The sequence below is a fragment of the Gymnoscopelus braueri genome (assembly GCF_963280865.1).
Source record: "Gymnoscopelus braueri genome assembly, chromosome: 18".
Lineage (NCBI taxonomy): Eukaryota > Metazoa > Chordata > Actinopteri > Myctophiformes > Myctophidae > Gymnoscopelus > Gymnoscopelus braueri.
The window spans coordinates 7,196,037-7,213,791 of NC_137618.1; the positions used below are offsets into that span (position 1 = coordinate 7,196,037).

General features: G+C 41.8%; 1 protein-coding gene across 2 annotated transcripts in view; it reads right to left on the reverse strand.

The window, feature by feature from the left end:
• gcc2 (GRIP and coiled-coil domain containing 2) overlaps positions 1 to 17,755 on the reverse strand; it is a 93,393-nt gene that overhangs the window by 44,884 nt on the left and 30,754 nt on the right. For both annotated transcript variants that reach the window (XM_080412701.1, XM_080412700.1), the window contains exons 22-25: positions 16,628 to 16,728; positions 15,370 to 15,447; positions 13,591 to 13,728; positions 11,489 to 11,610 (exon numbers count right to left, since the gene is read on the reverse strand). In XM_080412701.1, the coding sequence (XP_080268827.1) occupies positions 11,489 to 11,610; positions 13,591 to 13,728; positions 15,370 to 15,447; positions 16,628 to 16,728 (439 nt within the window). The remainder of the gene's footprint in view (positions 1 to 11,488; positions 11,611 to 13,590; positions 13,729 to 15,369; positions 15,448 to 16,627; positions 16,729 to 17,755) is intronic.

Here is a 17,755-nt window from a genome sequence, read left to right on the forward strand (position 1 = left end):
GGGCGTTCGGTTATTGAGTGCACTTGGTGCGGTGTCGTTAGAAAATTGAGTGCGCTGCGCCCTCAGTGCACTGAGTGCCCGCACTGAGCGACCCTACCTCATAAGCTGTTTTTTCCAATGAGTCTCGTCTCGAGCGCTCCCCGGCGGTGAAAAATCATCGTTTACAGATTTAATGATGATTAAAAAATCATCGTTCGTAAATCGGAAGAACTCAGTGCGCTCTATGACGTCACCGCCCGTGCACTCAGAAAACTGGGCACATTCTCGGTGCATATATCCGAACGCGCCCCTAGTGTTCTTTGTATTAGTATTTAACACATTGAATGCCAAAAACGGTCCGGACCGTTTTTGAGGGTCCAAACGAGAAGTGCCGAAAACGGTCCGGACCGTTTTTGACCCAATTCTATTTTTATACATGTGGGCCACGTGGGGCGCTAAAACGAAACTTTGACATCACCCAAAGAGTTTCTGAGAAGAAGAGGCTGGATCTGGCTCCATGTCAAAAATCCTTCCGGTCGGCGTTTTCAATGTTATCTCCTTGACTAAAAGCTTAATATCTCCATTTCTTTTTAACGTGGTGGAAACGAGCCGTTTTCGATCGGCGATCACGCTGCAATGGAGGGTCGCGTTGGAAATATTATTGTTCCAGGCGTTAGTCGGGACCCTCCGCCGTCTCTCACGCACGCTTTGTTTACATGCACTTCCGCGTCTGGGCTTCTCACAGCACGAAACGTTTAACGCAAGTGGATGGAAGAAATGCAGGCACTCAACGTATAATATTTTAATAAACCTCTGGCACCCAATGTGTTAAGTTACTGTATTTTGAGTCCTTAAGTAATTTCGTTATATTGTGTGTTATTATGTGCAAGCACTGGGCCACGGAAGCCAGCTTTTTGTATTAAGTCATATCTTGTTAGATTAAATTAGAATAGAGAATAAGTAGGATTTTATTGTACTTTATGTTGTGTTTGTCAGGTTAGTGTTTAAAACTCAAAGCTTAGGTTTAGGACTGTTATGTTTATTTCCCTGAGTTGCTCCGTGTGTCCTATATGATTTGAAGAATATATGAAGTATTTCATTTTCTGTAAATATCTTAAGCTATTAATAAAAATGGGTTTCACTCCCTGTTTATGTTGCATCCCTTTTTCCTCTAGACTATAGGGACGAAACAGCGGTTCTCAACCTTTTCTGCATCAGAGCCCACTCGGAAATCTCCAAAGTGTTCGCGGCCCACCCATCTGACCACTTAACACGGTGATATGTGTTAAGTGATGAGATGTGTGGGCCGCGTGCATTTGATTTTTAATGATCAATACATCGATTGTGTTTGGGCTTGGATCAGTGGAACCAACATGGTATACTTTCAGTTTTCAGTTCAGTATCGAAATGAAAACTTCTAAAGAAAGAATACCATGACATTTTTGTAACATTATTGTTTCATTTATTAATGTATTAATAAATATTAATATTAATGTTATTTTATCATAAAAATCTTAGTTTTTTGCCAATCATTTGAGGGCCCACTTGCAATATCCTCATGGCCCACCAGTGGCCCCCCAGGCCCTCAGTTTAAGTACTTTTAAGTATTTTTACTAACTTTTATTACTTTTTACCCACGGTAGTTACTTTTTAGTCACTTTAGTTACTTTAGTTACTCTAAGTACTTAAAGTACTTTTACTCAAATTGTAGTTCGGTCATTTTAGTGTTTGTGTGTGTGCACGCAAGTGTGCTGAGCCAGCCTCTGTGTGTGTGTGTGTGTGTGTGTGTGTGCATGTCTTTAAGTGGCACATGTGTTGCACTGTCTTGTTTGTGTTTAATTAGTGTAACTGGTTGCATGTTTGTGTTGCAATCAGCTGCGGCTGTTGAGGCCGTGCTCATACGGACAAACACACTCAGTCACTTGTAGGAGCGGTTGGCATCGCTCAAAAACTGAAATATTCAAGTAAACTAAAAGTACCTAAAAATGTTACTCAAGTACAGTACTTGAGTAAATATACCTAGTTTCCAGCAGTGATCTGGGTGCATGTACCCATATGTGACTCTGTGAGTGCTGGAGCAGTTGGTGGGGAGTGGGTGGAGCAGTGGGTGGAGAGTGGGTGGAGCAGTGGGTGGAGAGTGGGAGGGTCCTGGTTATGACAGCGCTGTTCTGTCCAGTGTTGATCTGGGAGAGTTTAGCCAGGGAGCGGAGCAGAGGACTGGGTCAAGTCATTACCAGTGTCCTACTGACCTCAAGACCGTAAAATGTCAGCAAGTACAGTCAGATCCCAAACGGTAAAACCCGGGCCTCAAGCGTCGACCATCAAAGTGGACCGAAGGAGATGAACTATTTGGGCTTTTTAAAAGAGAGATGTCGTCCAACAACTTTTCAGCTGCTGCGTCAGAGGAGGAACAGCGACAGATCTACCAGCAAGCCATGCTGAAGCAGCCTGTGATAAAGTTACACAGAATAGGTGTGTGCATGTTTTTTTGTCACTGTACACTTTTATTTCATCTTCAATAGAAAGCAGATGTACAGAAATGTTGTCGGTACTCGGTGGAGTAACAGAGTAATGCTTCCTTCCAGCACTAAATCAACTGTAGATATAAGCACTGAAGACAGCGAGTGTGTGTGTGTGTGTGTGTGTGTGTGTGTGTGTGTGTGTGTGTGTGTGTGTGTGTGTGTGTGTGTGTGTGTGTGTGTGTGTGTGTGTGAGAGAGAGAGACAGCTGCAAGAGGAATCAGTCATCAGGCAGGCCAGGAATCAGCCTAAATGTTCCAACGGCCAATCAGTGCCGGGCAGTTGCAGTTGTCGTCCTAAATTTAGAACAGTATCATTTGGTAATACAACACTGCATGCTCACCAGCCCAGTGGCCTTGTGGTTAGAGTGTCCGTCCTGAGATTGGGAAGTTGGAGTTTGATCCCCAGCTGGGTCATACCAAAGACCGATGTTGGGCAATATATTACTCTGTAAAATAATGTTACTTATTACGTATTACTCCCTAAAAAAGAAATACTTTTATGTTACTTATTACTCAAGAGTGATATATCATATTACATATTACTTTTGCCCCCCCCCCCCCCCCCAACAAAAATAATAAGAAAAACAGAATCCAACTGAATAATTGTCTATAAAACTAAATAGTCAACAATCTCTCATGTTTTAAACTATTTTTCTGCTGCAAATTCCACATTTGGAACAATAATTATCCTAAGTCTAGGACCCGCAAGTGGTCATTTGAATGGGTCCCAGCCAGGGACATTTTGGGTTCCAGGGAAATTGTATGAGTCCTAATAAAATGAAACGTTTTTCCCATTCAGACAGTATGGCAACATTGTCTGCCTTTCATTGTTTTCCAGGTGAAAAACAAACCATGTCACTCTCTGCCTTTCAATTATATTCAAGGGCAAGGCGAAAAAGTACCTTATGTCACTGCTATGTGCTAACTGCTAGCACACAACTCAGGTGGAATTGATCATTTTAAACTCTCTAAAGAGATCTAAAATGCTGTGCTTACGTCGACAACAAGTGTTGTCCCTATATCTATTTCAATGGACTACTTTGTTTGGAATGACATGCTTTTTTTTTTTTACGAGGCAATGTTGCGACGCGTCTACAACGTGAATGATTTCAATGTGGAGTCACATCTGGTAGGATTAACTTTTCATTGTCATTATGAAAGTTTCTTGAATTCTGACGGAGCAAGTTAAATAACATGAAGTAAATTGAGCAAACAGGAGGAGTAGGCTAGGTTACACACAAACACACACACACACACACACACACACAGCATGGACTAACAGTGACGTGGAGCATGTGGGCCACACCCACATGACACACCGCGTCTCCGGCTCATTGACATTACAACCGCAGAGAGAGCGCTTTTATCTCGGTCAGAAACAAAAACAAATCAATTTCATTGTAACGAGTAACGCAGCGTTATTTAGATCAGTAAAATTGTATGATATTACTGTTTTGGCAGAGTAATACATTGCACTACTCGTTACTGGGTAAAATAATAATATTACAGTAATATTTTAAAAGTAACTCATTACTGCCCAACACTGCCTAAGACTAAAAATGGGATCCAGCGCTGCTTGGCACTCAGCATCAAGGATTGGACTGGGGGTATGTCCCTACTACATACTAGCGTCATGTGCAGGGGGTGTACTTCTACATCAAGCTGCCTCATGCTACAGAAACAGAACATAGGCTCCTGCCCTATGGGCCTCATGGCTCGACAAGACTTACTTACTAATACAACATAGCTTGCATGTAATTTCAAAACATATTTTTTCTCTCTCCTCATTCTCCCTTCCAGATGTCTTTCCTGCCCAACTCAAACATATCTACCGCCGAAATAGACATCTCAAACATCAGCAGAGATTTCATACAGGGTTGAAGCCCTACCACTGTGACCAGTGTGGGAAACGGTTCAGCAAGAGCAGTACTCTCAAAGTTCACCAGAGAATTCATACAGGAGAGAAGCCCTACACCTGTGACCAGTGTGGTAAACGGTTCAGCCAGAACGGTAATCTCGAAATTCACCAGAGAATTCATACAGGGGAGAAGCCCTACCACTGTGACCAGTGTAGAACAAGGTTCAGCACGAGCAGTGAGCTCAAAACCCACCAGAGAATTCATACAGGAGAGAAGCCCTACACCTGTGACCAGTGTGGAACAAGGTTCAGCACGAGCAGTATTCTCAAACAACACCAGAAAATTCATACAGGACAGAAGCCCTACCACTGTGACCAGTGTGGTAAACGGTTCAGCCAGAGAGGTACTCTCAAACGTCACCAGAGATTTCATACAGGGTTGAAGCCCTACCACTGTGACCAGTGTGGGAAACGGTTCAGCCAGAGCAGTAATCTCAAAGAACACCAGATAATTCATACAGGGTTGAAGCCCTACCACTGTGACCAGTGTGGGAAACGGTTCAGCCAGAGCCGTACTCTCAAAGACCACCAGAGAATTCATACAGGACAGAAGCCCTACACCTGTGACCAGTGTGGAACAAGGTTCAGCACGAGCAGTACTCTCAAACAACACCAGAGAATTCATACAGGAGAGAAGCCCTACCACTGTGATCAGTGTGGAACAAGGTTCAGCCAGAGCAGTCATCTCAAATATCACCAGAGAATTCATACAGGACAGAAGCCATACACCTGTGACCAGTGTGGGAAACGGTTCTGCACGAGCAGTGAGCTCAAAATACACCAGATAACTCATACAGGACAGAAGCCCTACCACTGTGACCAGTGTGGTAAATGGTTCAGCACGAGCAGTCAACTCAAAGGTCACGAGATAACTCATACAGGACAGAAGCCCTACCACTGTGACCAGTGTGGTAAATGGTTCAGCAGGAACAGTCATCTCAAACGTCATGAGAGAATTCACACAGGGGAGAAGCCCTACACCTGTGACCAGTGTGGAACAAGGTTCAGACAGAGCAGTCATCTCAAAAGTCATGAGAGAACTCATAGAGAGAAGACCTGACCTACCACTGACAGTTGGAGATGAAAGTAAAAAGCTTCTCTGTAAAGTCTCACCTCAAACAACATCACATTGTAAGATACAGTACTTTGGGCAATGTAGTAGTGCACACTTACCGATACAACACACACACACATGCATACGCACGCACGCAAACACTTCTCCTTTGATTACTTTTTACCCACTGTAGTTACCTTTTTAGTCACTTTAGTTACTTTTAAGTACTTAAAGCACTTTTACTCAAATTGTAGATCTGTCTTTTTAGTAGTGTGTGTGTGTGTGTGTGTGTGTGTGTGTGTGTGTGTGTGTGTGTGTGTGTGTGTGTGTGTGTGTGTGTGTGTGTGTGTGTGTGTGTGTGTGAGAGTGCGTGCGTGCATGTCTCCTGTTTGTATTTAATTAGTGTAACTGGTTACATCTTTGTGTTGCAATCAGCTGCAGTGCCAAAAACATAATATCATGTTTTTGCAAATACACCCGTGGAGTGCCATAAACGTGATATTAAAAAGAAAATCCCACAAGGGGGCGCTCTAACGCAACTTAGGAATGATCCTAGAACCCTTTAAAAAAGGGAATGGACGGATGTGACGCCATCCCCAAAAAACAGACGTGCATCCGCCCCAATGATGAGAAATGATGATTGAGAAAAAGGTCCATATCTCTGAGCTCTTTGGATAAAAGCGCTATATAAATGCACCATTTACCATGTCTTTTTACAGTGGTCAAAACAATCTCTCTGCAATGGCGGATGGCGGTAGAAATGTTATTGTTCCAGTCGTTAGACGGGACCCTTGGCCATCGCCCAGACACCTTTAGTTTACATCCAGGTCCTCGTTGTGGCTTCTTCACCTCTAAAAAGATCGCAGAAAAACGGTAAAAAAAACGCCGGCACTGGATGTACCCTGTTTTTAAAAACCTCTGGGACTCAATGTGTTAATAAACACCGACAGCGTGGAATAAACTCCCATTACACCTAAAGACAGGCAGCCTCTGTCCATAGCTTTAAAGCACCATTACACCTAAAGACAGGCAGCCTCTGTCCATAGCTTTAAAGCACCATTACACCTAAAGACAGGCAGCCTCTGTCCATAGCTTTAAAGCACCATTACACCTAAAGACAGGCAGCCTCTGTCCATAGCTTTAAAGCACCATTACACCTAAAGACAGGCAGCCTCAGTGGATAGCTTTAAAGCACAGCTCAAGACCTGCTTCTTCACTCTTGCTTTTAGCAGATTTTTTGGTAGATTTGTAAGTCTCTGTGTTGTCACTGTATTGCCTGATTCACTGCCTTTTGCTATTATTTTAATGTTGTTTTATGCTTTTGCTTTTCTTTTTTTTTGCTTTGTTGTTAAATTGGTTGTAACTGTAATTGTACAAAAAAACGCCAAAAATCACCAACAGAACGTCCGGTCCATCCCAAATTTGAATCACATGTCGAGGGTGGTTCACTCAACAAATCCCCAAAAGCATTTCCACTTTGATCCATAGGGGGCGCCACAAATGCGCAATATGTAACCGCTTGATGCAAAAACATGATTTTTGGAGGGATCAGTCTCACACTCTAGCTGTAGTATACAACCCTCGTAGACGTATTTATGATTCTGACGTCTTCAATCTACGAGAGTTGTAGGGTTCACGCCCCAGGGAGACCTGGACTTTCTGCACTATGCCCCGTAGACACTCCAAACATGTACAAATGTGAAAATAAAGGTGCTTAACCCCAAGCCCCAAATGTTAACTGGCTCTACGGGGTAGTAGTTTAATGTAATAATCCATATCTTTCAATGAAGAAGTGTTTTAATGCGGTCTATGGCCGAACACCATTTTTTCACCCTCGTTTACTTCCTGTTTACATTTAGTGTAATTCCGGGTTCCACCGGATGCGCCCCGTCACTACCCGTCACTACCGCCCATTGGGAACTTCCGACAGAATCGGCCACAGACGGCATTAAAACACTTCTTTATTGAAAGATATGGATTATTACATTAAACTACTACCCCGTAGAGCCAGTTAACATTTGGGGCTTGGGGTTAAGCACCTTTATTTTCACATTTGTACATGTTTGGAGTGTCTACGGGGCATAGTGCAGAAAGTCCAGGTCTCAATGGGGCGTGAACCCTACAACTCTCGTAGATTGAAGACGTCAGAATCATAAATACGTCTACGAGGGTTGTATACTACAGCTACTCACACTCCTGAGATCAGATCTCAAGAGTGACATGACGATGTCATTGGCCCGCTACATTTGTGGGAGGGGCCTGTTTCTTTAGTGGGAGGGGCCTATTTCCTCAAATCGAAACGGCACGTGTCACGAACGCGGGATCCGATCGGCACCGAATTCGAATTGCATCTCGGGCGGTATTCCTTCAGGCGTATTCCTCGAGTCCCGGCAACCGCGGCCGCGACCGGCGTCGGCGCAACCAGACAACCAGCAATTTCCCAGAATTGCGACGCGTCTAGTTGTATTCTTGCTCTGTAAAGCACTTTGAGCTGCATTTCATGTCATGAAAGGTGCTATACAAATAAAGTGTATAATTATTATTATTATTATTATTATATTATAATACAGTTTGCATCATCCCAGACTACATTTCAACATTGTGACATATACTGTACAGTAAATGTGACAAAATCATTCATCTTAAGCATCTCTGGTCGTTCAGTGTGACAGGGATAAGGATGGCTACCAGCCCATCCATGCTATTGTAGGCTAGTCAAACTGAGACCGTTTATATAACCGCTACCAACGCATCAAAATAAATGGAAGGTCATGTTTTTTGTGTGTGTTAACAGAAACCGCTACTTTCACCGGGGGGAATTACTCTGGCGATTTGACAGGTTTCATGCGTTAAATCACAGTGAAATGTGAATCGATCCCTATCTGCTGGTCTGTGTGTGCAGACAGTTTCATGAAAAATGGCTCACTCAAGACCGGGTCCACATTTTCCTCCTGTCCCCCTTTTTGTTTTTGCTGAGGTAAAACATTGCCCACGGCATTCGTTGGCTGACGAAGGTTGTAGATTATTGTCACGCAATATGACACGTAGACTCAATTCGACTCGACTCGCACAGTCTGACAAAGTAGGCTAGATGATAAAGATTTAACCTTCCCCCTTTTCGTCTTTCTGTCAATTCCCAGTTTCCCTTTGTTACTGTTAGTACAGCGGTTGTTACGAGTGTGAGTATTGTGTGACTGCGTGGCAGTGTGTGTGTGGGTTTTGTGTCAGTGCATGTGTGGGATTGTGTGTGAGTTTTGAGTGTTCACTTCCAGGTGCTGACCATCACCTGATTGCTGGCTGCCAATCACCCTAGCTCCTGGTGATGGGTTGGAGAAGACTGGAGAAGACTATTTAAGACCTGTGAACACCTGTGGTCTTTGGCAGCACTTGCAGTAGTGCTGTCCACCCACACACACTTAGGGCGTGTTCGGATATATGCACTGAGCGCACTGGTTTTCCCTCTGGGCGTTCGTTTATTGAGTGCACTTGGTGCGGTGTCGTTCGAAAATTGAGTGCGCTGCGCCCTCAGTGCACTGAGTGCCCACACTGAGCGACCCTACCTCAGAAGCTGGTTTTTCCAATGCGTCTCGTCTCGAGCGCTACCCGGCGGTGAAAAATCCATCGTTCACAGATTCAATGATGATTCAAAAATCATCGTTCGTAAATCAGAAGAACTCAGTGCACTCTATGACGTCACCGCCCGTGCATTCAGAAAACTGGGCACATTCTCGGTGCATATATCCGAACGCGCCCCTAGTGTTCTTTGTATTAGTATTTAAAGTAATACTAGGTAACGTTTTCAACAAAACTAAAGTTAAATTGTATATCTTTTGTGAGTGGCAAAAGTTTCACAACACCCACTTCATGAATTTCACCCCCGGAAGCCTTTTATTTATATATTTTCTATTGAGCGATGTCGGGGGGGACTTTCCCGGGAAAATGACGTCATCTGTGTTTGGCCAGGAACTACCGCGCTAATAAAAAAAAGGAACCTCACGCTGATTTTAAGAGAATGTAGGATTGGAAGATCGAAAAAGAACAGAAAAAGAAAGCACAGCTCATGGTAACTAATGCTCCACTGGCTAAGAGAAACGATCCGCAGATAGTATAAAACAATTAAAAGAACGCTTTTTGAAACGCTTCCGGCTTCCGGTGAAAACAAATGGAATTCTGGGTAATCGAGGACTACGGAAATTGTATGCAGTGACGGTAGTGACCAGCAGAGGTTGCTAAAAATAGTTATTTGTGAATCTGCATTGTACAACTTTAAGTTACTGTATTTTGAGTCCTTAAAGGAGCTACACCATGAATTTTTTTTTTTTTTTTTTTTAATATCATATGGTGTATGTCCCTCAAACCTTTTTCAAAAGGTTTGAGCCTAAATCATCACTCAGATATACTCATCCCAAGTCAATTGTGTCTGTTAATAAAAAAAAATATTTTAAAAAAATATTAAAAAAAAAAAAAAAGGAAAAATTCTGCATAAAAAGAAGCATCTAAGAAAAATACAAAATCGAAAAAAAAACACTTTGAACATTTTTGAACAATTCCACCAAGTGTTTGAGGTGCCTGTTTCACCCACTTCCGGGGGGCGGAGCCAAGATCAGAGCCCGAAGTATTTGTTCGTAGACCCCCACTTAGGGGGGGTAGAAAAAGTTTCGGAGCGATTCGGGCACTTTTCATTTAACATTGGGTTTGCCATCAATAATGTTTGTGACCTCATAAACATTTCTGGAAATCCATGAAATGAGAAGGAATGACTGAATTAAAAAAAAAACATTTTTTGGGGTACAAGAGACACTGGGGACCCCAAAAAATAAAAAAAAACAAGAAAAAAGTGATTTTCATGGTGTAGACCCTTTAAGTCATTTTGTTATATTGTGTGTTATTATGTGCAAGCGCTGGGCCACGGAAGCCAGCTTGTTGTATTAAGTCATATCTTGTTAGATTAAATTAGAGTAGAGAATAAGTAGGATTTTATTGTACTTTATGTTGTGTTTGTCAGGTTAGTGTTTAAAACTCAAAGCTTAGGTTTAGGACTGTTATGTTTGTTTCCCTGAGTTGCTCCGTGTGTCCTACATGATTTGAAGAATATATGACGTATTTCATTTTCTGTAAATATCTATCTTAAGCTATTAATAAAAATGGGTTTCACTCCCTGTTTATGTTGCATCCCTTTTTCCTCTAGACTATAGGGACGAAACAGCGGTTCTCAACCTTTGCTGGATCAGAGCCCACTCGGAAATCACCAAAGTGTTCACAGCCCACCCATCTGACCACTTAACACGGCAGCCGAATGGTCAGATGTGTGGGCCGCGTGCATTTTCATTTTAATTATCAATAAATCGATTGTGTTTGGGCTTGGATCAGTGGAACTAACATAGTATACTTTCAGTTTTCAGTTCAGTATCACAATGAAAACTCTTTTTTTTCAAGGCTTCTAAAGAAAGAATAACATGACATGTTTTATTAATTAATGTATTAATAAATATTAATATTATTGTTATTTTATCATTAAAATCTTAGTTTGTTGCCAATCATTTGAGGGCCCACTTGCAATATCCTCATGGCCCACCAGTGGCCCCCCAGGCCCACAGGTTGAGAACCACTGTTTTATTCTGCTCAGTTCAGCTTCCCACTGAACAGGAGCCCTGAACAAGATCTACACAGCAGATGTAGATCTGCTTGTTTTCATACAATTGTTCATAAACGTCTGCCTGTAATGACATGCTCAAGATAGGGACGGCGGGTTGAAAGGGGTTTTCAAGTCACACAGTGTGATATGTAAAGATGGTATAAAGATGGTATGAGTAGAATGGGGCGGCAGTGGCTCAGGAGGTAGCATGGGAAACGGAAGGTACCCAGTTCGATCCCGGGCTGGCTCCCCCCAGAGTTGGTGTTGAAGTGTCCTCTAGCAAGACACATAGGGCCCTATCTTGCGCTTTGGATAAAGGTGCTACATAAATGCCCCGTTTACCATTTAGAATAATTCAGGTGAATAGGTTGTGTTGTTTACCGTTCTAGTTTGCCTGGTTCTCCATCACTCTGCGAGCTGCTCTTGTTCTTCTGTTGTTTGAGAACGTTGTGAACGCGCACCTTGTAGCTCTCAAACTCTGCCGTCGTCGACGTCAGTTCAGCCTGTAAGCAAAACGCAAACACACACACATGCACACTCACTAGTATGTACATCTACACAGAATAGATTCTAGGCTATGGTTTGGGAGAGCATGTCACAAAGAACAGAATGTGTATGTAATCAAAATTAAATACAGTTGAGCATTTTCAAAAACCTGATTTTAAAATGTTTCACACAACTTCATATCTGCCCTGTACTGTGCAATGTTTGTTTTTATGAAGCCTAAAAGACAAACAGAAATGTAATTTTTATGTATACAGTATGTTCCAATGTTCAATGCCCAAAACGCAATCACAATCATTTGTGTGACAATGAATTGTCAAGTAAAATGAGACCCAGCAGCCCCTGGGTCGACTAGGGCTGGGATCCGAAACCAGAAGAACTGGGACAACCGGATGGGTTCTCCCAGATCGGTTCCATCACATTCGGAACCGTTTCCGGAACTGGTTTTACAAACTGTCAGAGCTGGTGTGTGGACTTCACGTCTGATATACTATTACAATACTGGTGGTTCTCAAAAGTTTTAATTTCAAGGACCACCATAACTCGGGTCCATTAGGTTCCATTTGTACACTCTCAGAGTTACAGACCTGTAAGGGTCCACTTGGAACCCCCTATAGGAATGATCGTTAAGGAACCAGAATCGTTAAGATCCTAAAAAGGATCCCAACCCTACTTCCGGCACTGTGGTACCGTCTCATCCCCATTTCCCTCCCTCCCTCCGCTGATGGAGTTGGGTTTGAGACCCTTAACCCATTAAGACCGGGAACGCATCTGTGTCATCTTTAGATTTCTTTGGCTATTCAAAAATAGCAGATCTACAAGCTCATAGCGCGGCACCGAGTGCCGTGCTATGAGCTTGTAGATCTGCTATTTTTTCCAAATCTTTGAATATATATATATATATATATATATATATATATATATATATATATATATATATATTATTTTATTTATTTTTTTAAGCGAACATTTTTAACTCAAATCTTTGCTTCTGGGGGATTCTACAAAAAAAATGCTATTTTTGAATACTGAATACAGATGCCTTCCCGGTTTGAAAGGGTTAAATGCGGGGCTACTCTCCCAACCCGGCACTGATGGAAAAATCCATAGCAATACGTCTGCGAGCGGTGTTGAGTCACGGAGCACTAACGGAGGGGCTGGGGGGGGTGAGGGGAAAATATAGTACATGTAATGGGAAGAGAAAGAAGGAAAGGAGAGAGGTAGAGAGCGCAGAGGAAGAGTGATGGCGCTCCTGGAAGCCGTTCTGGCTGATGGATGGTCCATCGGGGGTGTGACTGTGAGCTGAGAGTGCCGTGGACTCGCTGTATTATGCGGTGGTGAAGAAGAAGTACTCAAGATTGTTTACGTGAGTAAAAGTAGCAATACCGCCAATATGAAAATACTCTCTAGTACAAGAGTATGTATTAGTACAAGGCCTGTATTAAAAATTTGACTAGAGTAAAAGTTTTTAAAAAACAGTGCCAAAGTAAAAGCACTAACACTTACTTTGAGCTGTAAGCGTACATACAAATTTATTAATTGTCACTGTCTCCATATTGCAACATTTCATGTTTTTTTTGTGAGTTAATGCCCAACTTCATCATACAAAAGTAGTGAAAATAGCCGATCTACAAGCTAACAACGAGCTTAGAGATCGTCGATTTTCGGATATTTTAAAACATTTTTTAAATAATAATCGAAAAGGAACGGTTTTGGAGATTTTTTTTTTAGTGGCTTTTCTAGAGCAGACACGCAGCTGTGAGCTCTGGTGTGACGTCAACTCGCATTCCTTGAGTCAAATCATCAATGCCATTGAAAAAATATAATAATCAAACTGAATAATCGACTATTCGAATACTTTTGGGTCGAATAATTCGAATACCATAAATCACTATTCGTTAATGCCCTAGTGTGTGTGTGTGTGTGTGTGTGTGTGTGTGTGTGTGTGTGTGTGTGTGTGTGTGTGTGTGTGTGTGTACCTTGGCGGTGTCACACTCCTGCTGCAGGCTGGAGATGCATTGCTGCAGGGAACTGCTGCTCCTGTGCTGTTGCTCCGTCACGCAGCGCAGCTGCTCCTGCAGCCGGTGGCACTCTGCCGTCACCTCACACAGCTGGATCTGAGCACACACACACAAAGACCATCAGTTTAACCTATTAAGACCTGAGGCGATTCTTAAAAATGTTTTCTAAATCCAAATATTTTCACGATTTTTCAAAGATAGCAGATCTACAACCTCATAGCGCGGCACTCGGCTATTTTTGAAAAGACAAATAAATCTAAAGTGACACAGATGCGTTCCAGGTCTTAACTCATTGAGTGCCATTAACGTGTTTCATGTGTTTTTACCGCTATGGCGCAACGTGCCAATGATGTGTTTGACGTGTTTTTTAAAAAAATGTAAAAAAAAATATATATATATATATATATATTTTTGTTTTTTTTCCAGAACCCAAGATATCATCATCTGAAGATTTGCAGCTCCATCCACTCCTTCTTTAACTTAGAACTGAAAAAGGCTGTATCTCGCTTCCTAAGCACCTTTTTTTTACTTTGAAAAAAACTCTGGCACTGGGACAACATAAAATAGAAATAATTCTGGCAATTCTGGCACTCAATGAGTTAATGGGTTAAGGTATGTGTTCCTTAACCCTTCAATGCCATGAACCCCCAAATAGCCATAATCCTCTGGTGGCGGCGCCCCCCACTATTACGATATGGCTTTAAAAACAACAATGAAAGTAGCAGGAACAGCCTGGGTGCAAATATATAATAAGGTATGAGGCAGTTATATTTAGTTAGCGAATATATATGTAACATATATGTTTAAATAAATATATATATAAACATACGTTTTTCAGAAAACTCTTGGGATTTAGAACAGTAGTTTAGAACAGTGGTTCTCAAAAGTATAAGATCTACAAGCTCACAGCACGTCACTGTGCATTTTTTTTAAACACAAATCTTCCCTTCAGGGGGTCCCTGGCACAAAGCATCTCCAGGGGGGGTGTCGGCGGCCAAATATATCTGATCATATATCTCATCAGTGCCAGATTGGGAGAGTAGCTCTGCGTTTAAGGGTCTCAAACCAAACTCCATGACAGGGATGTAAGGCTCTGCCACAATTTCTCCTGTGAGCTGGAGCCACCTACTGGACATACCATGTAACAACAGCCTACATACAGTATTCTAACACACTTCATAATGGTCTAAGAGACTTCTAAAGAATGAACAGAGCAAAAAAGGACCTTTTGGCAAAAAGTAAAAATCCCAAAACAAGGTGCTCTTTGGTACAACTGGGTGACAAAGGAAAAGGAAAACATTTAAAAAGCCTTTATTGAATTAACTAATGCATGGCAAGAATAAAAATAAAAATAATGCACCTACGAGTTGCAGCACACAGCCTTCATCAGGGTGACTAAACATGAATGCAAGACAAACATGGCTTTTATAGGAAACTAGACTTTCTTTCTCCTGACTGGATCAAATTAGTACCCCGACCTGAAAACCGTATTATGTGTTCAGGGATTTGGTTGCTCAGGGCGGGTGGATATGGTGGTTCAGGGCGGGTGGATATGGTGGTTCAGGGTGGATATGGTGGTTCAGGGCAGGTGGATATGATGGTTCAGGGTGGATATGGTGGTTCAGGGCGGGTGGATATGGTGGTTCTGGGCGAGTGGATATGGTGGTTCAGGGTGGGTGGATATGGTGGTTCAGGGCGGGTGGATATGGTGGTTCAGGGTGGGTGGATATGGTTTACCTTGGAGCTCTCCAGCTGTTGCAGGTTGGCCTCCAGTTCACCTTTCAGAGAGGCCTGCAGCACCATGTGAGATGACTCCTTCTCATGCACACGGCACACACACACACACACACACCAAAAAAAAAAAGTATGCGGTTATACACAGCAAATACAGAAACATTACGCACGTGTTGCGCACCCACACCCGCGCACACACACCCCCACCCACCCACCCACCCATACACACACACACACATTTAACTATGCCCATGCACACACATGGTTGCGTAACACCATTTGCATTCATTAAATGTTGTTCTCAAGTTACATTCTGCTGTTGTCAGGCAGAAACCTTGTATCTCCTTATTTCAACTTTTTATGTTTTTCATAAATTAATGCCCTGCCTTGCCACAAATTGTGCTCGTTAAAGCAATAGGCCACTAGAGGTCGCTGTTTACTGTAGATTTTACAATGGCTGAGAGGAGTGGAGGCATGACTCCGAGCTGAGTACCTCTGACCAGTGGTGTAAAGTAACTAAGTACATTTACTCAAGTACTGTTCTTAAGTACAATTTTGAGGTACTTTTACTTTACTGGAGTATTTCCAATTGTCTATACTTTTACTTCTACTCCACTACATCTCAGAGGCAAATATTGTACTTTTACTCCACTACGATTATTTGAAAACTTGAGTTACTAGTTACTTTGCAGATATAAATGATTACATTATAAAACATACATTAACCACGTTTAGCCCTATTTTATACCTAGGCTATTTGAAAATAGCCGATCTACAAGCTCACCACGACGTGTTGTGAGCTTGTAGATCTGCTATTTTCAAACATTTTAGTACTTTTACTTTTGGGTACTTTAAGTACGGTACATTTGGATACCAATACTTTTGTACTTTTACTCAAGTAAATTTTTAATTCCGGACTTTTACTTGTAACAGAGTACTTCTACATTGCAGTATTGGTACTTTTACATAAGTAAAGAATTTGATTACTTTTTTTGATTACCTCGTGTGGAGCAGCTGATCCAAGCTGATCCAAGGTGTATATTAGATTGTATTATAGCACGGAAATCAGCCAATCAGAATCAAGGATTGGGTCTATCCGTTTTAGAAGACTAAATAATAACAGCATTATGATCCATTGGAACAGATGTTTTTTTTTTTTCCATTTCCTGAAAAGTAACAGTTGTGGACACCCAACGGCGACGATACAGTAATAGAAAATCCTCTGGGACACGCACACACACACACACACAATCAAACAGACCTGTTTTTTGGCATCAGCCAGATCTTTCTTGGTCTTCACCAGAAGCTGTTTCATCTTGGACATCTTCTCCTCCCCCTGATCCAACTGGGACTTCAGACCCTCTGAAATCTCACACACACACACACACACACACACACACACACACACACACACACACACACACACACACACACACACACACACACACACACACACACACACACACACACACACACACACACACACACACACACACACACACACCAAATGAGCTCAACAGAAATAAAGGCTTTTGATGTGGTCTAACACATTTGAGGAGGAGTGCGATGCTCGTTCTGGCAGACAGTACTGGGATGAAAGAGGGCTTTAAATCTCTGACCTCACGACCATTCAATTCACATTATTTTGGAAATCGTTAGATGCATCATGAAATCTCTACTTTCACCTAGATTTGATTCAGTTCGATGTGGATTATTCTGATACAGTTAAGAAAATAATGTTCCCCCCCACCCTACCTACCTCCCCCTCCCCTTGTTCCTCCCCTCTTTCTCTCTCTTTTTTCTTCTCTTCCTCCTTTCTCTTTAACTTTCTTTTAATCTTTTTGCTAAATGTAACTTATTTCTGTCAACAGTGTACACACTCCCAGTAATTTTTATTTCTAGTTTAACACTTCAAGTCTGTGAGTACCTGTACGATTATACATATATATTCATTTATTTTTCTCGTCTTTTTATTTGTTTTATATACAGAGATGATGCCGGGTAAAAAAAAATAAAAAAATAGGGATATAAATATAACTGTACGTGCATATATTATGCACCTGTCTGTGAACCCTAAACTGAATTCCCTAATAAAAATATATATGTATAAAAGAATATATATACCGGTATATGTTCTGTGGACATACTGGTGACAGAACGGCAAATGTGTTATACAGCATATTAACCACCCTGTTGTCTCAGTCTATTTGTTTCCCTCACGTTTCTGTTTTGCTATATTTTAATCTGATATTCATTTTAATGTTGATTTTGAAAGTGCAAAAAAAATTGTTTATATTAACATATTCAAATAAACATGACTAAACTGAAACTAAACTAAACAGACTTGAGTTACAACACTTTGACTGCTTTTTTTCCGTCTACAACAAAT